Source organism: Apodemus sylvaticus, chromosome 22, assembly GCF_947179515.1.
Source record: "Apodemus sylvaticus chromosome 22, mApoSyl1.1, whole genome shotgun sequence".
In the NCBI taxonomy this organism is placed as follows: domain Eukaryota; kingdom Metazoa; phylum Chordata; class Mammalia; order Rodentia; family Muridae; genus Apodemus; species Apodemus sylvaticus.
The window spans coordinates 19,072,912-19,100,093 of record NC_067493.1 but is presented as its reverse complement, the minus strand read 5'-3'; the positions used below and the strand labels follow the sequence as shown (position 1 = coordinate 19,100,093).

The following is a 27,182-nucleotide window of genomic DNA, read 5'->3' as shown; positions in this document are numbered from 1 at the left end:
GGAGATGGGGGATATTAGGTGTTTATTTGGGTTAAGAGTGAGTGCTGAATGACTTTGGAGACAACTGCAAGCCTTGTGCAATGTGGGAGGGCATAAAATGATATAGTTGCCCATAATATCTGCTCCCTCTTTTATAATGTTCGAGGCCCTTCTAGACTCCTGGATTCTACGGGCATCCCAGGTTAAACACATAAACTAAGGTCTCAAAGTTAGGACCCACACTGAGAGAACGTGTGGCATTTATTTCCGTGGGTCAAGCTCATTCAGAATTATTGTTTCTAGCTCCATACATTCATGGGTCTTGATTTTTCATAATTTCTTTGTTTCTTTTTGGTTTTAAATCCAGGGTTTCTTCTTGTAGCCTTTACTGTTCTAGAAGCCTGGAAGCCTGGTCCTCCTAGCTCCGAGCCTCAGACTCACAGAGGTCCACCTGCCTCTGCCTTCTGAGTGCTGGAATGAAAGGTGTGCACCGCCAGTATCTGCCTCAGATTTTATAATGTCAACAGTTAAGTAATATGTAGTGAACACATGAGAGACAGTTTTGTCATTCATCACTAGTTCATGGATACCTAGGTTGGTGGTCCCTTTTCCTTTGAGCTGTGAATAGTGTCACGTCACTGCGTATGAGTGAGCAAGTGGAGGTATAGAACGCACAGTGGCCGCGTGCCCAGAGTGCTGTGGCTAGGTCACACGATCGATCTGTTTCTGGACTTTCTGAGGAGCCATCGCTCTGATGTCTCACTGGTGGCAGCACCAGTTTGTTACTTCCATCAGCAGTGAATAAGTGTTCTTTTCACACGTCCATGCTAATTTCTGTTCCTTCTCTTCTCTTCCGTCCTTTCATATTTATTTTTGAGACAGTGTCTCACTGTGTCGCTCTGGCTGTCTTGGAACTCACTATGTAGACCAAGCTGGCCTCGAACTCTCAGAGATCCACCTGCCTCTACCTCCCCAGTGCTGGGATGAAAGGTGTGTGCCACTATGTCTGCCTGACATTTAGTTTCTTGGTTGTAACTATGCTGACTATGGTGGGATAGACTCCCAAAGGAGCATTATGTCAACTTCCATGATGAAACCAGGTTTCTTAGAGGTAGAGTAAAACACAGTATTTTTTTTATGATATTGAAGTTTTCTTTTGTCCCTGCCCACACTGGGAAGTGGTAACATTAGTGCATGTGTTAGGAAGATGGTCCAGTTAGCCTGAATTCAATTTCTAGAAGATATTGGAGAGGCCACGATTCCTCTCAACAGCCGACCAGTGTAGCCTACGCGTTGAGTTCCAGGCCATTGGGAACCCGTATCTCAAAAAGCATGGGTGGGGTCAGGGGAGATGACTGAGTGGTTAAAAGTACTTGCTGCTTCTGTAGAACATGTGAGTTTAGTTCAAAGCCCTTGTGTTGGGCAGCTCACAATTGTCACACACACACACACACACACACACACACACACACAGAGAGAGAGAGAGAGAGAGAGAGAGAGAGAGAGAGAGAGAAATAGAGAGAGACAGAGGCAGAGGCAGAGGCAGAGACAGAGACACACTTCTTCACTTAGTGATCTGCGTCTTCCCCAGTTCCCCAGCAACAGCTGATGTTTTGATTATTCTGTGTTTTCCGAGATCTCTTAGATTTGGAGTTACAGCCTCCCCCAGGCTTCTTAGACTAGCTTTCACACACACTCACGTTTCTCCATTTGCATTTCTTTCTTTACTTACTTATTTTTAATTAAATTTAAATTTTATTTGCTTATTTTTTTAAGATTTATTTATTTATTTTATGAATATGAGTACACTGTAGCTGTACAGATGGTTGTGAGCCACCATGTGGTTGCTGGGATTTGAACTCAGGACCTTCGGAAGAGCAGTCAGTGCTCTTAACCGCTGAGCCATCTCTCCAGCCCTTATTTGCTTATTTTTAAGTAAAGAACATTTAACTTTTTTTTTTTTTAATTTTAAACAATTCTTTCTCCCACCCCCAGACAGTCTTGTGTAGCTTGGGCTTTCCTTAATTTTTCTATGTAGTCAAAGATGGTGTGCTGGCTAGTTCTAGGTCAACTTGACACAAGCTACAACGAAGGAAGAAAGAACGTGTGATTGACAATGGATGCGGGTGGGCCTGGCTCACCGTGGGCAGTGCCACCCTGTTCTGGGAGGTCCTGGGCGGTATAAGAAAGATGGATGAGCATACCAGTAAGCAATATTGCTCCATGACATCTATATCAGTGTCTCAACTAAGAGACATGCCTCCGATTGGGACTTTGAGGGACCTCCAGAGTGGTTAATCGAGAGGGTATCCTCCCCAAGAGTGTGCTGCTTCTCCTTCAGATGGCCCAGCTGTAAGAGGATCCGAGGGAGCTGTTGGGTTTTGCCCGCCTGCCTTTGTAGGTGAGTGCACGCACGAGTGTTATTTGGCTGCCGTCACAATCTAGCTCCTTCACACATGGACTGAAGACCATGGCTCTTCTGGAATCCTCCAGGCCTTAAGTGCCACAGTGGGACTAATGAGGTGCCATTCTCCTGGGCTGAGCAGCTGTCTGGTGCTCCAATGGAAGACAGTGATTACTAGAGTATACTGTGTAAGGCAGTCTAATAAATCCCTTTTCAATATATATTCATTCTACTGATTCTCTTCCTCTAGGGAACCCTCACCAATGCAGCAGCATCCCACTTTGCTTAGGCCATTCTAATTTAGGCAGAGTGAGTACTGATGGGAAGTTTTCTGACTTTCATGTGCCTCCATGTCCATCCCAAGTCTGTAACTGGTAAGAGGTAAGCAGGAAGCAGGCCGGATGTGAGCAGGAAGCAGGCCAGGTGTGAAGAGGAAGCAGGCCAGGTGTGAACAGGAAGTAGGCCAGGTGTGAGCAGGAAGCAGGCCAGGTGTGAGCAGGAAGGAAGCAGGCCAGGTGTGAACAGGAAGCAGGCCAGGTGTGAGCAGGAAGGAAGCAGGCCAGGTGTGAACAGGAAGCAGGCCAGGTGTGAACAGGAAGCAGGCCAGGTGTGAGCAGGAAGCAGGCCAAGTGTGAGCAGGAAGCAGGCCAAGTGTGAGCAGGAAGCAGACCAGGCGTGAGCAGGAAGCAGGCCAAGTATGAGCAGGAAGCAGGCCAGGTGTGAGCAGGAAGCAGGCCGGGTGTGAACAGGGGCCTTTACACTTGCTGTTCCCCCTGCCTGTGTACTGTTCTTTTCTAATCTAGACTCTGATCCATTCATACCATCTGGGTCCCAAATCAATCTCCCACTCCCACCTCCCTGCTTCCACTGTACTTCTCACCCTTCCAGAAATTCTCATTGATTTACCTGCTCATGAAGCTTCTGTCTAGCATAAGCATAATCACCCCCTGTAGTCCCCAGAACATGGCCTTTGTGTCATCTTCCTGCTGAGGAATATTGAAGCCCTTTTCTAGCCATATAGACCCCAAATTTCAAATGCACTGGGGCATGGGGCGCCCTCATAGAAGGTAGGAGGGGCGATGGTGGGATGGTGTCCGGCCATGATGTGCGGATGGTTACATGCTTCTCTTGGCCATGCAGAAGCTCGTGGTTGAGGTTGGATAAATAGCCTGGAGCCAGCTCTGGACGTTCTGGCTACAACAAAAGACAACTAAAGATCAAGGGGAAGCAAATTGTAAAGGAAGAAGTCAAAGTATTACTAGTTATAGATGATATGATAGTATATGTAAGTGACCCTAAAAATCCTACCAAAGAACTCCTACAGCTGATAAACACCTTCATACAAAGTTAACTCAAACAAATCAGTAGCCCTCTTTGATACAAACAATAGATGGGCTGAGAAAGAAATCAGGGAAACACCATCCTTTACAATAACCACAAAGAATATAAAATATCTTGGTGTAACTCTAACTAACCAAGGGAAAGACTTGTGTGACAAAAATGTCAAGTCTTTGAAGAAAGAAATTGAGGAAGATATCAGAGGAAAGAAAGATGCTTAAGCATCAGTATGATTAACTTATTAAAAATGGCCATCATACCAAAAGCAATCTACAGATTTAATGCAATTCCCATCAAAATTCTAATACAAATTCTTTACAGACCTTGGAAGAGCAATTCTCAACTTCACATAGGAAAACAAAAAATGCAGGACAGCTAAAACAATTCTGAACAATAGAGGAACTTCTGGAGGTATCACTATCCCTGATTTCAAGCTGTACTATAGAGCACTATTGCACAAAAAAGCCAAGTTGATCAATGGAATAGATTCCAAGATCCCAACATAAACCCACTAAGGACACTTGATTTTTGACAAAGAAGCCAAAATTATACAATGTAAAAAGAAAACATCTTTAACAAATGGTGCTGCTCTAACTGGATGTCTACATGTAGAAGAATGAAAATAGATCCATATTTATCACCCTGCGCAAAAGTCAAATCCAAGTGGATCAAAAACCTCAACATAAAACTGGACACACTAAATCTAACAGAAGGGAAACTGGAGGAACTGCCTTGAACTCACTGACACAGGGGAAAATTTCCTGAAGAGAACACCAATAGTTCAGGCTCTAAGATCAACAATTAATGAATGAGACCTCACAGAACTGAAACGGTTCTGTAAGGCAAAAGACATCCTCAATTGGACAAATTGACCACACTTGGGGAAAAAAAATTACTAACCTTACACCTGATAAAGGGTTAATATCCAAAGTATATAAAGAACTCAAGAAATTATACATCAACAAACCAAAGAGCCCAATTAAACAATGGAATACACAACTAAACAGAGAATTCTCAACTGAGGAAACTTGAATGGCCAAGAAGCATCTAAGGAAATGTTCAACATCCTTAGTCATCAGGGAAATGCAAATCAAAACAACCCTGAGATTCTATCTTCCACTAATCAGAATGGCTAAGGTAAAAAAACCTCAAGTGACAGCAGATGCTGGCAAGGATGTGGAGAAGAGGGAATAGTCCTCTTTTGCTGGTGGGAGTGCAAACTTGTACAAGTACTCTGGAAATTAATCTGATGGATTTTCAGAAAATTGGAAATAGTTCTACCTCAAAACCCAGCTATTCCACTCCTGGGCCCCTGGGTGCCCCACCATGCCACGAGGACTCTTGCTCAGCTATGTTCATAGTGGCTTTATTTGTAGTTGCCAGAAACTGGAAACAACCTAGTTGTTCCTCAACTGAAGGATGGGTGAAGAAAACCTAGGCGCATCTATGCAACACAATACTATTCAGCTATTAAAAACAAACACACCATGAAACTTGCAGGCAAATGGATGGAATTAAAAACATCATCCTGAGTGAGATAACCCAGACCCAGAAAGATAATGTATGGTATGTATTCACCTATAAGTGTGCATTAGCCATAAAGTACAGGTTAACCAGGCTATAGACCACGGACCTAAAGAAGCTAAGTAACAAGAAGGGCTCAAGGATGTATACTTGAATCTCACACAGAAGGGGAAATGAAATAGACATTGGAAGTGGATGGGGGTAAGGAAATGTGTGGGAGAGAGGGTGATGATGGGAAAGGGCTAAGGAATGGGGGGAGCCTGGGAGAGGGCTGAGAGAGAGAGAATGGAAATTGGTGAGGTGAGTCTATGGGGGTGACCCTAGCTGAGACTCCTAGCAGCTGGGGATATGTAGCCTGAAGTGGCCACCTCCTGTAGCCAGGAGAGACTTACAGTGGAGGGAGAAGGATACCAACCCAGCCATAGAAACTTTATCCTGCCTATAAGATGTGCTTAGATAAAGGCGGAGCTGAGATTGAGGGAATGGCCAACTGATGACTGACCCCACTTGAGACCCATCCCATGGGAGAGAGCCAACCCTTGATACTCTGCTGTGTTTGCAGATAGGAGCCTAGCACAACTGTCTTCTGAGAGGCTTCATCCAGAGGCTGATGGAAACAGATGCAAAGACCCACAGCCTAATATTAGGTGGAGCAAGGGGAATCTTGAGGAAGAGGGTGGGACAGGACTGAGGTAGCCAGAGGGGTCAAGGGCGCCACAAGAAGACCTACTTGTCCATCGGGGCTCACAGAGACTGAGCCAAAGTGCACACTGGGACTGGACCTATGGCTCCTACACATTTGTAGCACATGTGCAGCTTGGTCTTCTTGTGGGTTCCCTAACAATTGGAGCAGGGGTTGTTTTTGACTCTGTTGCCTGCCTTTGGATTCCCTTCCCCTAGCCTTGCTGGACCTCAGTGGGAGCGCTTAATCTTGCTGTGACTTGATGTGCTAGGACTAGTCGGTATCCATAGGCGCTTCTCCTTTTGTGAGGAGAACTGCAGGGGTAGTGGGGGAGGGGTTTTGAGGGTGGGATTGAGATGGGGGGGCACTGGATCAGGATGTAAAATGAATAAACAAATAAATGAATGAAAAAAATAAAAATTAAGGCAGGCTCTAAGGCCTGTGCAGGCCTATTCTCCTGGTAAATTATGTTTTGCTTTGTTTTGATTTTTTTTTTTTTTTTGTCAACTTGATATAAGCCAGGGTCATCTGGGAAGAGGGAACCTCAATTGAGATAATGCCTCCATAAGATCAGCTTGCAGGCAAATCTGTGGGGACATTTTCTTGATTGGTGATTGACAGGAGAGGGCCCAGGCCATTGTGGGCGGTGGCACCTTGGGCAGGTGGTCCTAGGTTGTATAAAAATGCAAGCTGAGGTGCTAGAGAGCTCCCTCGGCTGCTAAGAGAACTGACTGTTCTTCCAGAGCACCCAGGTTCAATTCCGAGCACCCCGTGGCAGCTCACAACTGTCAATAACTTCGTTTCCAGGGATCTGACATCTTCACACATACCAATGCAAATTAAAAACAATCATTTTCAAGGAGTCGGGATGTGCACGTCATGGAGCGACCAGTAAGCAAAGCTCTTTCAGGCCTCAGCCTTAGCTCCGGCCTCCAAGCTCTGCGTTTGAGTTCCTGTCCTGACTTACCTCAGTGCTGGAATGTGACCTGAGAGGCGTAAGCTGAAATAAACCTCAAGTTAGTTTTAGGGATGTTTTGTCACAGCAATAGAAACTCCAGCTAAGACACCAGACAGCTCAGTTATTCATGAACCTGAATTAAGAGTACCACAAATTCAAGGCTAGCCTGAGTAACTTAATGAGGTTTTATTTAAAAAAAAAAATATATGATAGGCTACTTATCCACCATATGCAAAGTTCTGTGTGCAGTCTTTAGTACTGCAAAACCAAATGAATAAACACATGAATAAATAAACAAATAAAAGTATATGGTTTGAGTGAATTTTAAAAATTTCCTTACACATTGCACCCAGAAGCGTGGACAAGGAATCCACATTAATTAAGATGAAAATTAAAAGTAAATTAAAATGTCATATAACTCTACCCAATGACTTGAGCTGGATCCCAGAATCCATTTAAAGGTGGAAGGAGAGAATTGACTCCACAAAGTTGTCCTCAGACCTCTGCATATATGATGTGGCTCATATCCATACACATACACATCACACACACAGTAATAAGTTAAAATGACTTTTTCCAAAGAGATCTGAATAAGGATGTCAAATGAAAGTTTTATGACTAAGGATACTGGGCTGGTGCATCATGCAAATCCACAGTTATACATACATACCCGCAGGCTTAGGTTTTGTTCAAAACCTACTTTATTGAGGGTTCTTAAGTGCTTCAATCTCCCTTCCAGCCCACCGACCAGAGGTATGGGAGAAAGAAGGTTAATAGGAAAAAGGGATTGTGGACCTTTTTAGAAGTAGTTACTTGAGGCAATTCCACTCTTCGTTGACTGGATAGCAGCAGTCCAGTTCAATAGCAAACACCAAACATGAATCAGCAGCAGCACAACCCAAAGAATCAGCAAGGCTCCACTGAATCAGCAGAAGCCACCAAACTCAGCTGGAACACCACAAGAAGTTTCTTTGGCATGTTTCCCTCTAAGAAGTGAAGATGAACAAAGACCAGCAAAGACCAGTGAAGACCAGCGAAGACCAGCAAAGACCAGTGAAGACCAGTGAAGACTAGCAAAGACCAGTGAAGACCAGTGAAGACCAGCAAAGACCAGTGAAGAAGCGTTACATGGCACAGCAACACAAGAACATCTTCTCATTGTTTCTGGGGTTCCATTTATCTTCTTTCTAACCATCATGTGCCTTCTCACAAGACTGCTTCCAGAAAAATATAACAGTGACACTCCTGAGTTGGTAAAGAAACCAGCAATTTCTACAATACCTATAATAATAACAATACTACATACCTACAATAATAACAATAAAGAGTAAGGGAAATCTGCCTGAGCTGGGGAAATGGCTAGTTAGCAAACTGCAAGAATGAGGACCCACGCTGTACTGGCTGGTTTTGTGTGTCCACTTGACACAGGCTGGAGTTATCACAGAGAAAGGAGCCTCCTTTGAGGAAATGCCTCCATGAGATCCAGCTGTAAGGCATTTTCTCAATCAGTGATCAAGGGGTGAGGGCCCCTTGTGGGTGGAGCCATCCCTGGGCTGGTAGTCTTGGGTTCTATAAGAAAGCAAGCTGAGCAAGCCAGGGGAAGCAACCCAATAAGGAACATCCCTCCATGGCCTCTGCATCAGCTCCTGCTTCCTGACCTGCTTGAGTTCCAGTCCTGACTTCCTTTAGTGATGAACAGCAGTGTGGAAGTGTAAGCTCAATAAACCCTTTCCTCCCCAACTTGCTTCTTGGTCATGATGTTTGTGCAGGGATAGAAACCCTGACTAAGACACAATCTGCAGGACCCAAGTGAAAAGGCCAGGAAGGAAGACAGTAGGGTCTCTGGGGCTTGCTGGCCATGTAGCTTAGCAGATTCCAAGCCAAGTGAGAGATCCTGCCTCAGAAATCAGAAAGATTGATGGTTCCTAGGGAATGACACATAGAATTGACCTCTGGTACCACATGCATGTGTACATCTGTGTGCATACCAAAAGTACACACACACAATCAAAGAGCTCTCAAATGACACCAAGGATATTTGATAAAGCCTTAAGAAATATGTGTGTGTGTGTGCATATACATATATGTCTATGTGAGGAATCATATGTGTATATACATATGTGAGGAATATATATATGTATATATACATACATACATATATATATTCCCTGAGGCTTTATCATATATCTATATCATCCATGTATATATATTCCTCGTCAGCTGACAATGCTCCCCACAAGAGCCATGGATTATGTAACAAAAATCCTGGTACAAAGCACAAGAAACTTCCATATGAGCTGTTGGCCAGAGGAGTCCGAGTTATTCCCCCAAACAATGTGTGCTGGTGCTATTGACCTTTGTACCCTTCCAGAGATGGACGGTAATTTGCTCTTGCTGGAGACATTGCATATTTAGGACACAGGACTTGGGAAATTCAAGCTCAGTCTGACCTTCCTGCAGCCCAGGGTTCATCCTACCAGACGGTGTTAATTAAGCTGCTAACAGGGGACACATCCGGCAGGACGGGAAGACATTCTTGAAGGTGCACCCGTGGAGTCCATACCTTGGCAGTAACAACAGCCGTCTAATTGGATGGAGTAGAGAGGAAGGCATGTCTGCTGCAGGAAACTTAGCCCGCCATCTGGGGCTAGCGAGGTCCCGGATCTTAGAAGAGAATCTATTACCAGGACTGTACTAGACAAGCACAAATCCTGATTACATTATAAAACTTATCCTTTCTGTTCATTCCTGCTGCAACTGGCTGACCCAGGGTGGGGTGGTGCCCAAGGCGTGCTTCTGCTTCTCTGAGGAGAAGGGGAGGGGGTGATGGGAGGAGGGATTTGTAAGAGTGGAATTGGGAGGAGAGGAGGGAGGGAGTCTATGATCAGGTGTAAAGTGAATAAATAAATAAACAAATAAATAAATAAATAAATAGGGGAAATCCTTATCTTCATACCCAAAGATAAATTTTATTCTCACTATAATATTAATAATTTTAATACCGGCGTGGGGTTCCTTGCCACCTTAGACCATTTATGTTCCCAGAATGAAACACACACACACACAAACACACACACACACACACACACACACACACACACACATGGTCTTTATATTTAATATGCTTTAAGCAGCAGCACAACAGCTGGACAACTGCCTAACTCCCATGCCCTGAGAATCTACCTCTCACGGTAAGTCCGAGTTACCACTTACTAATTGCCTAATTGCTATGTTCAGTGTTGGCTGCTCCTGACCCAGCTGAGCAGCCCTCTGGGCAGTGTTCTCTTCGCCTCTTGGCTCTGCTTCTCTCTCCTGCATGTTATCACCCTTTCATGTCTCTCCTTCCTCCTCCTCTTGGTCCCAAGCTTGGGAACCCTAAATCCTGCCTCTGTCTCTCCTCCCTTAGCTATTGGCTGCTGGCATCTTTATTTAGCAATCAGAATAAACTTGGGGATGGGTTCCCAGAAGCTACTGCAGACCCTCTTTTGCAAATAGTTTTAGGGGATCCAATTAGCAGCTACATCTTACCTACAAGAGGTCGTAATACACAAATCAAGTGGTGTGGAGCCCAGCCCTAAAGGGTACATCTACAACACAATCCCTGTACCAAAGGCTCTGTGAATATCAAGGAAAAAGGGGAAGAAAGATTGTAAAACACAGAAGACCAGGAAGTCTGCTGAGAGACTGTATTTCCTTGAGATGTCAAGGAAGCTACACCCATAATGCTTCAAAACGATGGCTGCCCAAATAAGGCTTGGACAAGGACAGTATCAATAGACAGGTTAACATTAAAGGGGGGTGATCTCAACACGGTACAACTCCTAGACACAGTTCACAGCCAATCACTTTCAACTAGTCTGTGTGCTGCTGCTTGTTTGTTCTGACCCCCAGAATGTACGTCAAAACTTCCAGAGTGCTTCCTTTTCGTCCGTTCATCTCCATGTCTCTCTGTCTCCCTGCCCAGGTCCTGTACCATCTGTGTGTCATCTTGCATCCCCATCTATGGCCAACTAACGACTGCTAAGAGTGGTAGAATTAATCTTCCTCACAGGCCTGTTCCCTAGTTGGTTATCCTAGAGTCGGTGGCCATCCTGAAGTCATACACACCTAAGCCACACTAAATGGACTCAGCAGGTTGTGTTTACATATTCATGCCTTTATGTATGTAACAATAATTAAAAAGAGGCGATCATCAATTTGAAAGGTAGATGGGGGCGGGGAATGGGTTTGAGGGAGGGGACATGGGAGAGGACAAGAAGTAGAGGAGGGGAGGAGGAAAGAAGGGCAGGAAGGCAGGGAGAAGAGGAGACAGGAAGAGAGACAGAGAACACTCTAGAAGTTTTGAAATGCACTCCTGAGGAATCAGAATGGACCGGCCGCACACAGACTGATTATAAAGCATCCGCTTCCTTATAGGAATATCACACCCTGACTGTATTTCCCCAAAGCTTCAAAAAACAGGAAAGAAAAAAGCCCATTAAGGGGGGGGGAATAGGAGCGAGCACATATTCTCATACAGAGGGTGGCTGCAAATTACTCATAAAAGGTTTTGGAAGATCAAGAGCTACAGAACAAAGGAAATAAAAACCTGCGAATGGGGTTGACTTGATGTAAGCACTTGTTGAAAGTGATTATCAAATCCCTACTGCCCATCTCAGTGGGAAGGCAAACTTTCTACAAAAGTTTAATGAGCTGAGTTCAATCCCTCAAACCCATAAGGGAAAGAATGGGCTCCACAGAGTTATCTGCTGATTTCCATCACACACACACACACACACACACACACACACACACTCACACACACACCTGTATAACAGGAATACTGTAAAACCATGTGAATGGATCAGATACTTCCGTGATGTGTGTATATGTGTGGTCAGATGTGCATAAGTATGTTTAGATGTGTGCATTTGCATTTGCAGGCCAGAGGTCAACATTAGGCGGCCTACCTCAGAGGCACACTCCCTTATTGGTGTTAGTATTTGTTTTTATTGGCATGCATGTGTGCACGTCTCTTTGTATGCCACACAGGTATAGTGCCATCTGAGGTCAGAAGAGGGAGTTACTAGTGGTCGTGGGCTACTTGACTTGGGTGCTTTGAAGCACTGAGCCACCATCTCTCCAGATTCCTCACCCTCATTAATTTTTGAGACAGGGTCTCACACTGGACCTGGTCCTCGCCCACTGACAAAGCTGACTGGCTAGTAAGCTCCAGAGACTTCCTGTGCTTGCCCCCAGCACTACAAAACAAAATTGCAAGTACACACCACCATGCACAGATATTTTTTTTCTCCTCATGTGGGTTCTAGGAGTTGAACTCAGTTCTTCATGTTTGCGTTGCAAATACTTTACTAAATGAGTCGTACTTCCAGTCCTATAGATCAAGCTATTTTGCAGACAGTGTATATTTCTTGGAGAAAGGAAGAGTGGGTTTTACTTTATTGCATTATACGTGTGAATTCTTATTTTTTTGTGCTCACAGGAACAAATCCATGCGGTATAAGAAATATCTTGAATCTGTAGAAACTATACCCAGTGGTCAGGCATGGCCCCGGTTGAGGGTTAAGGTCATCTGCCCATCTCAAGAATATTAAGCCATAATCGGTCCTATCTAAAGAAAATGCAGGGACAAAGAGTGGAGCAGAGACTGAAGGAAAGGCCATCCAGACACTACCCCACCTGGGGATCCATCCCATCTGCAGACAACAAACCCAGACACTACTGCTGATGCCAAGAAGCACTTGCTGACAGGAGCCTGGTATGGCTGTCCCCTGAGAGGCTCTGCCCAAGCCTGACCAATACAGATGTGAATGTTCTCAGCCAACCATCAGACTGAGCAGGGGTCCCCAATGGAGGAGTTGGAGAAGAACTGAAGGAGCTGAAGGGGTTTGCAAGCCCATAGGAAGAACAACAAAATCAACCAAGCAGACATCCCAGAACTCCCAGGGACTAAACCACCAGCCAAAGAGTACACTTGGAGGGACTCATGGATCCAGCTGCTTATGTAGCAGAGGATAGCCTTATCTGGTATCAGTGGGAGGAGAGGCCCTTGGTCCTGTGGAGATTCAATGCCCCAGGGTAGGGGAATGCTAGGGAGATGAGGTGGGAGTGGGTGGGTGGGTGGGAGAACACCCTCATAGAAGCAGGGGGAGAGGAAATGGGGCAGGGGGTTTGCGGAGGGGAAACTAGGATGGGGATAACATTTGACGTATAAGTAAATAAAATAATAATAAAAAAGAAATATCTTGAAGTGATATCAGTGGATGAAGGAATTAATGCTGCAAGCGTTTTTATTTATTTATCAATAAATAAATCAATATTTACAGTATTTATCAAGACTGTGTAGGTTTAGATTTTTCAAAACCTACTTTAATAAGGGTTCTTAAAGGCTTCAACCTCTCTTCTAGCCCACCTACTAGAGGTAGGGGAAAAGAAAGGTTAATAGGAGACAGGGATTGTGGATCTGTTTGGAAGTAGTTCTTTGGGGGTGTTTCTAATCTTCATTGTCAGGATACTGACAGTCCATTCCAAGTCATCAAACATGAATCAGTAATGACAATTCGACTGGCAAACACCAAACATGAATCAGTAATGACAGTCCATTTCAACTGGCAAACACTAAACACGAATCAGTAATGACAGTCCAGTACAATTGCCAAACACCAGACATGAATCTATAGCAGTGGCTACTGCAAAGTCCCACCAACACCAGCCAAGGAAGAATCTGGAATACAAGGATCCTCGTTTCTTTTTACAAAGTCATGACAAGTGAAGATCAGCAGAGACCAGCAAAGCGCTGCAAGGCAAACCAATGCAAGAATGTCATTCACTGTCTATAGGGTGCTACTTATAGTCTTTCCAAACACTGCACATCCTCTCAAGTGTCTGCCTCAGCAAACATCTCAGGTGTCTGCTTCACAAAATATCCTTTCATGTGTCTGTTTCAGCCAAACATCCTCTTATAAGATAGTTTCCAGAAATACATCACATAATGCAACTGAATCTCAGAGTCTCATGCTCCCCAGGCTAGCTTCATACTCAAGTATGTAATATTACATTTCTGATCCTCACGCCTCTACTTCTTGAATGCTGGGATGGCAGGTATGAGCCACAGACCCAGTTACATGCTGCTGAGGATGGAACCCAGGGTTATGTGAATGCTAGGCAAATGCTGTCCCAGTCAGTCTACTTACCCTGACTGAAACAATTAAACCAAGAATGGAGGAGACTGCCTTCCCATATATCTTTAGGATCTGGCCCCTGTACTTTGAATTGTTAGCTTGTGCCTTTATTTCCCGGAGTAGGGTGACAGAGGCAGGTAGATCTCTGTAAATTTGAGATCAGCCTAAGTTTATATACCAAGTTCAAGCCAGTTAGGGGTATATAGTGAGACCCTAATAATTTCTTTTTTCAAAATTATATGTCTATATTTCTGTGTGAGTTCAATGCCTCTAGAAGCTAGAGTGGAAATCAGATCTACATGGAGCTGGAACCAAAGGTGCCTGTGAGTCACCTGATTGAATGTTGGGATCTGAACTGAGGTTCTCTGGAAGAGGACTCAAAAGTTGAGCCATTGTCTCTTCAGCCCGGAGGATTTTAATTTTTGAGTTATCCCTAAAATCTTAATTTTCCAGTGTGTGTGTGGTGCAATTGCATGTGTGTATGCGTATGTATGTATGTATGTATGTATGTATGTATGTATTGAAGCCAGAGATAGGCATCAGGTGTCTTCCTGGATTACTCTTTATTTACTGAGGTGAGTTCTCTCCATGAACCCAAGTTCATGGATTTTGGCTAGTTTGGATGGTCAGTTTGCCTCCTAAGTGTTGGGATACAGGTGACTATCATTCCTTTCTGCTTTGGGTGCTGAGGATTCAAATTCTGATGCTTAAATTTCCATCACTAACACTTTCTCCACCGAGCCATCTCCTATATTCTTAGTTTTTGCATAGTCATTTATACTTTTATAAATTGGATTTTGAACCAGGGTTTTATCATATAGCCCAGCCTGGCCTTGAACTCTGGGTTCCTCTGACATAGCCTCCTAAGTGCTGACACAAGAACCACATATCCAGTTACCTTTAAAATTTAAACTGAGAACCCATGTCTTCGTTAAACAAGCTTTCTCTTTGCATACAACAAAATCTTATTGTACCCTATACAAAAGTTCAATTGTGACTTTTGCATGGAAATAGCTTGATCTGTAAATCATTATGTTAAGTGAAATAAAGCAGACTCAGAAAGGCAAATGACATGGTCTTACAAGAGCACAAGCAAGCCCTGGGTCCACCTTCCTCCTCTGCCCCTGGATTGGGGCAACAGGAACATGCTCTCACGCCTGGTTTTTGCACGGGTGCTGGGGATCTGAGCTCAGGTTCAGATCCTCACCTTTGCTTTCAGCAAGTGCTTTACTCGGGGAGATTGTTTTTAGTGTTCTGCTGTGCCTAGTTATGTTTAGATACAGATTAGCAGAGTGTTACATTTGTAGCCAATGTTTGGTGTACAGTGTTGCAGAAGTTTGTAGCCCAGGAATGACCAGCTGCACCATACAACTCAGGCTGTACTATCTGGGCTTGTGCAAATACACTCGGTGACGTTTGCACAAGGACAAAAAAATCTCTTAATGACGCAGCTCTCGGCACAAAGCCCCGTTACTGATTGTAGGCTTCGGACAGAGGTGTGAGGATGAACGTTGTTCTGTTAGCCGCACAGATAGGTCTTGACTGAATCAGTCACTGAAGAGGAAATGACAAGGTGTTAACTCTCTGTCCATCTCAGTGATGCTGTTTTTGAGACTGAGGATTGATCCAGGGGTTAGAGGAGTGTCTTCCACTGAGCTACACCCCCAGCCCTTTTACCTTTTCTTTCGAAACAGGGCTTTATTAAGTCACCATGATGGCTTTGTACTTGATGATGCCCAGGTAGTCCTCCTGCCACAGCTTCCTGAGTAGTTGGGATGACACCAGAGCACTTTCATTGTTTGGTTTTTGAGTCTGGCTGCCAACTTGCTGTGTAGCTAAGGGTAACCTTGACTTCCTGATCCTTCTGCCTCAACTCCTCAGGGCTGATATTAGAAGGGTGCACCCCATCCCTTTGAGTAGAGTTGCTAGAATGGAATGCAGTGTTTCTTGGATGCTGCGCAGTCACTGAACCAACTGAGCTTCCGCTCTGGCCCAAAGTAATGGCTCTAGGAATAAATACGGAAATAGTTTATTATGAACAGCAGGAGAGTGACCATATGTGTCATTATGTATGTGTGAAAGTCAGAGGACAAACTCTGCTCTGTTGATCATCATCTTCCATCTTATTTGAGACAGTCTCTCTCTCTCTCTCTCTCTCTCTCCCTCTCTCTCTCTCTCTCTCTCTCAAAGATTTATTTATTTATTACATGTAAGTACACTGTAGCTGTCTTCAGACACTCCAGAAGAGGGCATCAGATCTCGTTACGGATGGTTGTGAGCCACCATGTGGTTGCTGAGATTTGAACTCGGGACCTTCAGAAGAGCAGTCAGTGCTCTTAACCACTGAGTCATCTCTCCAGTCCAAGTCAGTCTCTTATTTATCATGGAAGATGCCAGGCTATCTGTCCTTCACCTTTCTGGGTGATTTTCCAGTCTCCACTTCTCACGTCCTAAGAGAAATATTAGGATAATAGATGGATAATATCCTAATAGAAATATTAGGATAATAGATGGACACTCCGCTTCATCCCCGTTTACACAGGCTCTGGGGTTGCACACTCAGGTCCACACCCTTGTTCAGTAACCCTTCATCTCTGGAGCCATCTCCACAGCTCCTGCATTAGCTTTTATGTAGACATAGAGAGAAACAAACTATCAGTTACTGTGTGTGCCAATTACATTGGTGGGAACATTAGATAATCAGGTCGCAATAACAAAACAAAATCTCTTTGGGAGGGAGATGGTTTTAGGGTGAGCCAGAGGTGAGGCTTATTCTTTAAAGTTTCTCTATTACCTGGATTGTGGGCAGAAGTTAAGCTAGATGACTAGATAAGCTAGCTAGAAGAGATTCAAGGTCTAAGACAGTCCAAGATAAAAAAGGCTCATGATCTGTGACAGTCCAACTTCACAGTGTTGCTTAAAGTCAAACCTTCTTAAGGCTGGTTGCCTCTGGAAAGCAACAACTATCCTCCTAATGTGCTGCTCTGAGCATTTGGTGCCTGCCTGCAGTTGTATTGGTATTAGTGTTCATTTCTTTGTGCATTGATCAGGGGACAACATGGAGTCAGTTCTCCAGCCTCTCTATGGGTCCTGAGGGTGAAGTTCAGGTTGTACAGCTCGGTGGTAAACATATCTACCAGCTGAGCAATCTTCTTGGTTTCTGGCTGGTTTTTCAGGCAGGGCTCTTGCTGGGAACTGACACTTACGATTTGGCTTGGCTGGCTGGCCAGAGAGTTCCAGGGATCTGACTGTTTTTGCCTCTCCAGTGCTGGGGTTATAAGAGCCATCACATCCTACATTTCTACATGAGTTCTGGGGATTGAACTCAGGTCCCTGTTTAGAAAGTACTTCAGCTGTTGAGCCATCTCTTCAGCCCCTTTGCTAATTAGTTTTTGATTCAAGGTGTCAATATGTAGCCAAGGCTGCTCTTGAGTTCACAACTTTCCTGCCTTAGCCTCTAGAACACTGAGATTACAGGAGTGTACCTGTAATCACATTTTGCTGATAGACAATGTTATAATTTTTTTTTTTACATCAGATCTTTTACATCAGCCTTCTGGTGGCTTCTTGTCAAAAAACAAACCAAACAAATAACGCAGGAACTGGAAAGACAGCTTGGCTTAGCAGTTAAGAACGGCTGCTATTCTTTCAAAGGACCTGAGTTTGGATTCCTGTCCCCCTTAGGGTGGCTCACTCCAGGAGATACAACTCCCTGCTACCAAATAAAAATAAGGCTAGGCATGGTGCATACCTTTCATCTCAGCCTCTGGGAAGCAAAGGCAGGTGGATCTCTGTGAGTTCAAGGCCAACCCAGGATACACAGTGAGACCCTGTCTCAAAAACAAGCAAATAAACAATACAATTCAAAACAAATACAAAAGAAAAAGGAAAACAGCAGCAGCAACAACAACAATAACAACAACCCTGCCATGCTCTGAGGAAATAGCTTCCAAGAGTGTTTGCTTTCCAAGACTGAAGACCTGAATGTAGAGGGTCCTAAAACACAGATTAAAAAAAACTGGGCACACATGTGGGGGTTCATGCCAGTAATCCCAGAGCTTGGAAGGCAGAGATGGAAGTTGACTAGGGAACTCCAGGGTCAGTGAAAAACTCTGTCTCAAAAAATAAAATGGTGCGGAGGGGTCTAAGATGTCGACCTCTGGACCCCTATTAGCACAGGTGCACATGTATATGTGTGTCTAAGTCAGGGTTTCTATTCCTGCATACACATCATGACCAAGAAGCAAGTTGGGGAGGAAAGTGTTCATTCAGCTTACACTTCTGCATTGCTGTTCATCACCAAAGGAAGTCAGGACTGGAACTCAAGCAGGTTAGAAAGCAGGAGATGATGCACAGGCCATGGAGAGATGTTTCTTACTGGCTTGCTTCCCCTGGCTTGCTCAGCCTGCTCTCTTATAGAACCCAAGTCTACCAGCCCAGGGATGTTCCCACCCACAAGGGGCCTTCTGCACTGATCACTAACTGAGAAAAATGCCCCACAGCTGGATCTCATGGAGACACTTCCCCAACTGAAACTCCTTTCTCTGGGATAACTCCAGCCTATGTTGACACACAAAACCAGCCTATAGTGTGTATCCGCACATGCTACCGTCACAGATGTACATGCGTGTCAAGCACATATCAGTGTAGTGCTTGAGGGTCTGCATCCTTTTCATTTCCACTCAGATTCTCCTCTCCTCTTTGCATCTATAGTTCCTGGAAACCCCAGGACCCTTGCACATCCTTCATCCCGTGGGTCATTGTCTCCCAGGTCATCTTCACAGCATCCCTCTCTTCAGATTTCCGTTTCAAGCAAGTGCTTTCCTCCAGAGGTGCTTGTGTACCCACCCCTCCTCAACTCTTAACACAGGACAGACACACCCACTCTACAAGGAAATAGATCGAGTTGGTTTTGTGTACTGGAAATCCCCCATTACAGGAGGCATGTAGATACTTCTGGTGAACAAATATTTATTAACCAATAGGTATGTCAATAGGTATGGATGGGGGAGACAGGTTGATAAGCAATGACAAGCAAGACAATAAATAAGAATTTGAGGGAGGGGTATGGCTTATGATGGAAGTGACTGGAGAAGGGGAACGTAGGAACTGAAGGGGGTTTGCAAACTCTGGTCAGGGTAGGAAGCTCATTGGAGCAGAGACTCAGCAAGGAGAGTGACAGTTGGGGGCAAGGTTGGGGCAAGGCTTTTAGGCAGGAGCACATTTGCATAATGCAAGGATCATGGGCCCATGATCCTTGCTAAGATCTGAACCCAGGACCTCATGTGTGCTGGGCAAGTGCTCTACCAAAGAGCTACAGCCCTAGGCCACTACTTAAATGTATTTTTGAAAAAGTTTTTATTTATTTATTTGTTTGTTTATTTATTTATTTAGTGTGTGTGTGTGTGTGTGTGTGTGTGGTGTGCTAGGCCAAAGGTTAATCTTGAGTGTCTTTCTCTATTGCTTATCACTTTATTTTTACTTTTACCTTTTTACAGATATTGTCAAACCCATTGCCCAGACCAGCAGCCACAGTCCAGGTCTGAACGGACAGGGAAGCAGAGGGTAGAGGGCTGTGTACTGCACATATTCATAAGGCCCAGGCCGTGTTAGCTCCTCATGATGGTGGTGAGCAGGGCTGTTAGGGAATGGCTTTCTAAGACATACAGCCACCTACTGGTATGTGTGTTGAAAATGGAGTATGTCTGTCCTGATCCTCTCTGAAGTTTCTAACGTCTTTCTAGAAGCCTTATTATCTTCTTCTAGGAGTCATTTCTTTATTGATTTCTGCTGGAATTCAGTGGTGGGTGGAGGGGGCTCACGGCAGGGAACACAGGCTGCTTGCACTGTGGACACGTGGCTGTGGCCTGGAGGCCCGTGCAGCCAGACTGCTGGGCGGGGAGCTCACTGACAAGGGAACTTGTCGGGCTCCCACTAGCTCCTAGGCAGAGCCTGGGTTGGGAGAATCTAGTAAGGCCTTAGCAGCAGAGGCTGTAAAGAAACAAACAGAATCAAGAGTAAAGAATTTAAGTGAATTCCCCATGGGAGTCAAAGAGAAGTAAAAAAGAGTAAAGAAAGACAGGGGCTGCTTTGGCATCTAGGGGCATATTGGGGCTCCCACATTGTGATTAGAGACTAGAAAGCTATAGAGCAGGTTGGGGTGTTCATGTCTCCGGGAATGTGGGGGGGCATTTTCAGGCTTTTAAATTGTTAGTTCGGGGCAATTTGAGGTGTCTGAATCAGGCGGAGATCTAGAGTGTGCTCCAGACCTTTAAATTGGAACCTCTGCGTTGTGTTTGCTGCGGTCAGGAGGAGGACCTGGGGGCGTCCCTAGGCTTTAAATTGGAACCTCAGGCCTTTTTAGTGGTTTTTGAGTCAGGTGGGGATCTGGGGCTCCCTAGGCTTTTAAATTGGAACCTTGGGACTATTTGGGGGGGGCGTTCGAGTCAGGCGCGGATCTGGGCAGCTCCCGACATTTGACAGGTGAGTTGTTTGGGTATTTATGTTAGACTGGTATCTGAGAACACTTACAAGCTTTTAGATTGTAACCTTTCTAAGTCAGCAGTTCCGTGTGTCGGGATTGGAAGACTCTGGGGTGAGCGATCGGCCTCTGAAGTTGCGGGCTCCACAGGGCAAGGGGGCAAAGGGGCCGAGGAGGCGTGGCATTGCCAGCTCTGGCCACGCCTCCCTGAGCTCCGCTGGCTTCTCCCCCCGCCCCCCAAGCGGGCCTCACTGGAGTGCACAGTCCCTTCCCTGCCTTAATCCGCGCCACCTTTTCCCTTGGCCCGCGCGGGCCCAGCTGACGGGCCGCGTTGTTTACCGGCCGGAGTCTAGCCTTAGCTCCCGCCGCCGCCACCAGCCCAGGTGCCCTCCCGTGCGCGCGTCCCTCTGTCTCAGACTCCACACAACGCGACCCACCCAGAGCTGCACCGAGAGGAGAAGCAGGAGACCCGGCCAGGGGACGCACCGCGGTGAGCTCTGGACCCTGCGATCGCGGCCACGGGACCGGGCCTGGGTGACCCGGAGCTGTAGTCTGCGGGCCGCGCCACCGTGTTGTTTGCAGCCGAGGCCTCTGCGCTCTTCCCGGGACTGTCCCCAGGGCTCTCTAGGCTGGAGAGCTGCGACCGGTGAGCCACCGGCGTGAAAGAGAAGGACGTGCGGCCCCTAGCGCCTCTCCAGCGACCTTCTCACGGAGTATGTCCCCAGTAGGCCGGCGTGGCGTTCTCTGATCGCCGGGGTCCCAGCCCTCCTACTGCTATGGGCTCCGGGAGAGGATGTGAGACGACGGCTGTGCCGTTGCTGGTGGCCGTGGCCGCGTTGCTGGTGGGCACAGCCGGCCACCTGTACCCTGGAGAGGGTAAGTCTGGGATAAGGTGTGATCACATTGTGTCAGGGACACTCCTCTCACTGTCCCAGCCAACTTAGAACCCTCACCCTAAGGAGTGAGGGTCGGGGACACCCCTCTCCACCGCCACAGCCAACATAGAGAACTCTCCCTTTGGGCTGAGTAGTGGGGACACCCTTCCCACCGCTTCATACAACTTAGAGTCCCCAAGTACCCCACAAAGGACTCAGGGTTGCGGACACCCATTTCACCACCCCAGCAATATAGTCCTTTCACTGAGAGTTGTGGACATTTCTCCTTCTTCCTCTGCCAACCTAAAGCCCTCTCTCCAAGAACTGAGAGTTGAGGACTTCCCTAGTGTCTCAGTGTCTGTGAAGAGTCCCCTCCCTCCCTATAGTGATCATCTTTGCTCAGGGGGAGGGGAAGAGTGGGCTTGGTGGCCCTGGCCCTGCGTGGAGCCCCGGCTGACCTTGGCCTTTGCTTGCTGGGCTTGTGTCTCTGTGGCCCGCGTGTGCCCATCTCGGGTTTGAGGAACCTTGCCCCAGTGCCCGCCCAGCCTTCGGGTGTCTGTCCCCAGTGCACTTCTCAACTGTGTTTGTTTTTTTCTCTAAACCCAAATCTGCCCTCCGAGGCTCTTTGGAGTTGCCTTAAGTAAGTATGGTTACTGGGTTGCAACAGAATCAGACACCTGAGCAGTTTAAGTATCCTCATTGATGGAGGACACTTCTTGGAGAATCGACCCCTTGTGTATAAGTTCATGGCTGCTATGTTTATATTCTCTACTTCCAGATGTCTAGAGGCAAAGTCTATGTACCTTTGGCCCCACAGCAATCATATAGTAACAGTAGGGGTAGCTTTCGGGATGGTTGTAATTATAATGATTATGAGTCTCCAGGCTGGTTAGCTATAGAACCTCCCAGTATTCCCTGGAGGCCAAAACTGTTACACACCCATTTCAGAGAGGGCTAAACTGAGGTTCATTCAGTTAGCATGCTTAACCTCACTTGTTCAGAGGCTGGTCTTATACCACTGTGCTTGGTTACGGGCAAGGCAGGAGGATAGCGAGTTGTTTGAAGCAAGCCCAGCTATTGAGTGAGTTTGAGGCCAACCTGGGCTATGTTAGACACAGTTTCAAAAAACGTGCAATGACAAATGTCTTTTGAGTTACTGGTTCAGCTTTCTCTGAAAGTGGAAGTTAATTACAGCGATGAAGGGGTCAAGGAGGGAAGGAACCTGCGCCCTTTTGTGAATGAGGGAGGTGTATGTGTTCAGGGTTCTAGAGCAGGTTGGGCTGAGCTTGTGTAGTGGGTCTGCTAGCCCCCACTTTGAGAAGGTGCTCAAAGAGGAATGGCCATTGGTTTGGCTTGTGAGTGTGTGTGCCTGTGTGCACATGTGTGTTTGCAGAGGCCTTAGGTTCACATCAGGTGTTTGCCTCTGTCATTCTCAACCTTGTATTTTGAGACAGGGTCTCTCAATGAACCTGGAGTTTGCCGATTTGGCTGCACTGCCTAGCCTGTGAGCCCCAGTCCTCCCCTCCCCCCTCGCTCTTTCTCACTAGGGTTATAGAGGTATGCTGAAGGGCTGGCCTTTAGGTGAGTGTGGAGGGATCGGAACTCATGCTTGGGCAGTAGGTACTTTTACTTACTGAGCCATCTCAGCAGGTAAACACTGAGCCAGCCCGTGGTTTGGGTTCTTATTAAGAAAATCCAAGAACTGTTAACGTCTACACTGTTCTCCGAGGCTCTCTGGTATTGCCTTAAGGAAGCAGGTTATGTTGTATGTGTGCCTATGCACTTGAGCGCATAGTGTCGTACCTTGAGTTCTGTTTTTACGTTTTTTTGGTAATTAATTTTTTTCATCTGTGCCTGGCCTTCCTGAGTTCAGGAAATACAGCTTCTGGGGCTTTTTTGGTACATGTGCAGTGTTCACCAGGACTGGGCCTGGTATTCGCTCCTCACCGATGTTAGAGCCTGACCTCTGTAGACCAGGTTGTCCTCTTAGCTCACAGAGACCTGCCTGTTTCTGCCCCAGAAGCGCTGGGATTAAATCACAGATCACTATGCCCAACTTTATTTAATATAATTGAGTGTATGTGGGGACAGCATGCGTCTGCCACAGTGTGGGGATCAGAGGACAGCTTTGGGGAGTCAGTTCTCTTCTACTATGGGTTCTGGAGATTGGACTCCGGTCATGAGGCTTGGCAGCTAGCGCTGTTACCCATCTCCCTTGACCTTGTACTGGATTTCTTAATAAACACTCGCTCTTTTGGATTGGAACCTCCCGGCCCCTGCCTTGGGGTAATCGTTAACAAAATCCTATCAAATACATGAGTCGTGATGTCTCTCAGAGGCTTGGTATAGGGCAAGGAACTTTCTAGAACATGAATCTGTAATGTCCACCAACTGGGTATGTTTGCTTGGGGGGAGGTGGCGGCGATGGTGAGGATCTATGTGATGCTTAAGAAAGGAGGAGATATAGAGACAGAGTGTTGAACAGAGACTGAGGGAAAGACCATCCAGAGACTGCCCCACCTGGGGATCCATCCCATATACTGTCACCAAACCCTGGCGCTAATGTGGATGCCAACAAGTGCTTGCTGACAGGAGCCTGATATAGCTGTCTCATGAGAGACTCTGCCAGTGACTGACAAATACATAGGTGGGTGCTCTCAGCCAATCATTGGACGGAGCACAAGGTCCCCAATGGAGGGGCTAGAGAAAGAACCAAAGGAGCTGAAGGAGCTGTCAGCCCCATAGGAGGAACAACAATATGAACCACCTAGTACCCCCAGAGCTCCCAGGGACTAAGCTACCAACCAGATAGTCCACATGATGTTACCCATGGCTCCAGCTGCATGTGTATCAGAGGATGGCCTTGTCGGACATCACAGGGAGGAGAGGCCCTTGGTCCTGAGAAGGCTTGATGCCCCAGTATAGGGGAATGCCAGCATAGGGAAGCTGGAGTGGGTGGGTTGGTGGGCAGCGGGAGGGGGGATGGGATAGGGGGTTTTTGGAGGGGAAACCAAGAAAGGGAATAACATTTGAAATGTAAATGAAGAAAATATCCAATAAAAACAAAAAAGAAAGAAAGCAGACTGAGCACACCGTGGGGATCAAGCGGTAAGCAGCACCCTCCGTGGGCTCTCTCTCAGCTCCTGCCTCGAGGTCGCTGCCCTGTGTGGGCTTCTGTCCTGACTTTCTTCAGTGATGGACTTTGGTTGTAGAAGCAGAAGCCAAATAAACTATTTCCTCTTCAAAACAAAACAAAACAAAAAATCAAAGCAAAAAACCCAAAACAACAAAACAAAACAAAACAACAAAGGCATGGGCCTTTTTTGAGAGATGTGTCCCTAAGGGCGTGTTACCCAGTCTTTCTGGGGACTCTTGGTAGCTGGGCTAAAAGGATAGCTCCCCCCTTCCTCTCTGGATCAGCTGCCTCTGGGCTGAGATAACCCTCTGAGTATTGTGAAGTGAGAGGAGACCAGTGTGTAGGGTTGAAAATTGGAACCTTCTGAGTGTTAGGGGTCTTGTGTATGTATGTGTGTGTGTGAATGTAGTGCATATATGTGCTCATGTGGATAAGTGCACACGTGTGTAAGGCCAGAGGTCAATACCAGATGCCTTCCTAAATTGCTTTCAACCTTTTTTAAATATATATATATATATATATATATATATATATATATATATATATATATATATACAATTACTTTCTAATTTTAAATTTAATTTTGGAATTATTTAATTTTGCAAATGTATGCACGTTTTGGGCACATGTGTGGACGTGTGTGCTCCTATGTGTCAGGTGTGTGTGCAGAGGTCAGAGGACAACCCTGTGGAGTCAGTTTTCCTCATCCACCTTTAAGTGTGTCCCAGGGATCAGACTCAGGTCCTCAGGCTTGCCTGGGAAGCGCGTTCACCTACTGAGCCTTCTTACCAGATCCCAAGCATGCCATCTTAACTCCACCCCTTGGGGTTGGCTCATTCTGGGTTGTAGCGGCTGTTGTAGCTCTGCTAAGGTGTTTAATGGGCACGCTTGGTCTCTGTTTGCTTGATGCCAGTAGCATCTGGATGTGTTTAAGTTGCAACGATGAAAAATAGCTTCAGTCATGACAGATGCTGTCTCAGACACTTGTTGCAGAGTCCTTGCGCATGCCCCCTCTCCTTGTTCTAGAATCTTCCACAACTTTGCAGCTCATCTCCCTTTAAACACCTAATATACCCTAACCCCCGTTAGTCCCTTCTACCCTTTGATCCTGCTGTGCTCCTTCAGGGACACACTCACACTCTTGCTGTCTTGTCTGTTGCTTGCTATATGATGCCTAGCGTATGTCTGGACACAACCCCTCGCCTCCCAGTCCTGTCTCCTGCCAGTCTGGCCTCAGGGACCACCCTGGCTTTGCCTTCCTGGGTTCTGCACTATTCTCCAGCAGGGGCACCCTTGTTCTTCTCCTGTGTGCGGTGTGTAGGCTGCCCTTCACCCCTCTCCTGACCCACTGTGGCACGTCTAGCTAGTCCAAGTCTTTCTTCTGCAAAAGAGGTCAGTGAACTGTGGTACCTGTTCTACATTCACTGTTCGTAAACTTCTATTGGCACAGGGCTACACACCTTTGCACACTCCTTTCTGACTACTCTCAGGCCCTTATCTTAGGGAGTTAAGTAACAACAACAACGACAACAACAATGACAACAACAGCAATGACAAATGTACCCTTCAGCATCTCGCCCAGAGTTTTCTGGATTATGGCTTTTGTTTGAGGTGCTTGGCATCAGACCTGGGAATTTGACCGTGGCAGACAAGTGCTGAGCTAATGAGTACCCTTCTTCCTCCATCTCCTTCCTTCTTTCTCCCCTCATCTCTCTTCTCCCCCTCCTTCCTTCTCCTTCCTCCTTTTTATTTCCAGTTCCCTTTCCTCTCCCGCCTCCCATGCTCTCCTCCTTCTCCCTTTCCCCCCTCTTCCTTCTTTATTTTCGTTTTCATTTTGGAGATAGGCTCATACATAGCCCAGGTTAGCCTCAATTTTCTTCCATAGCTGAGAAGAATGTTGACCTCTCAGCCCTCCTGTGTGCTGGAATGACAGGGGTGAGCCCAGTATACATCATCTGGTGTATGCAGAGCTGGGCGTGGAACCCGGGGCTTTGCTTGGCCAGGCGAGCTCTCTAACTAAGGCACACCACCAGCTTCCTAGGTAATAAACATAGCTAGCCTTTATCTGCCCTTCATCTGTCTGCTCATAACTTGCTACAATGAGAACTCAAAGTCCTGTCCCATAGTCACTTAAAAACTTTTTTGCTTTGGAGACTGGGAATGTGGTTCTCAGTTGGTAAGGTGCATGCCTAATATGCACAAAGCTTTGGATTCTATCCACTGTGCTGTGTAAATGAAGTTTATGAAGGGTGCCCTCTGCTAACACAACACTTGGTGGGTATAGACTGAGAGATCAGGAGTTGAAATTCATCCTCAGCTACATAGGAAGTCAAGGCCAACCTGGGCTATATGAGGGACAACCTGTCTCAAAACAAAGGGTCTGGAGACATAACTCCAGTTCCGGTTTAAGAGCACCGGTTGCTCTTCTAGAGGCCCTCAGTTTGGCTCTCAGCACCCAAGTCAGGAGGCTCCTAGCTGTCTGTAACTCCAGCTCTAGGAGTCCCTGAAGGAATGCACACACACCCAGATAGACAGACAGGCAGACAGACAGACAGACACATTTAAAATAACGGGGTGTTGTGTTGCATGCCTTTAACCCCAGCATTCAGGAGGCAGAGGCAGAT

At 46.2% G+C, this 27,182-nt stretch overlaps 1 protein-coding gene and 1 pseudogene across 3 annotated transcripts in view; both read left to right on the top strand.

The window, feature by feature from the left end:
* LOC127672444 (developmentally-regulated GTP-binding protein 1-like) overlaps positions 1-21,210 on the top strand; it is a 48,429-nt pseudogene extending 27,219 nt beyond the window's left edge.
* The window catches only part of Insr (insulin receptor), a 900,533-nt gene continuing 894,159 nt past the window's right edge, over positions 20,809-27,182 (top strand). For all 3 annotated transcript variants that reach the window (XR_007975038.1, XM_052168340.1, XM_052168339.1), the window contains exon 1: positions 20,809-21,423. Coding sequence is in view for 2 of the 3 variants with exons in the window: in XM_052168340.1 (XP_052024300.1) it covers positions 21,324-21,423 (100 nt within the window). In the remaining variant the exon portion in view is untranslated. The remainder of the gene's footprint in view (positions 21,424-27,182) is intronic.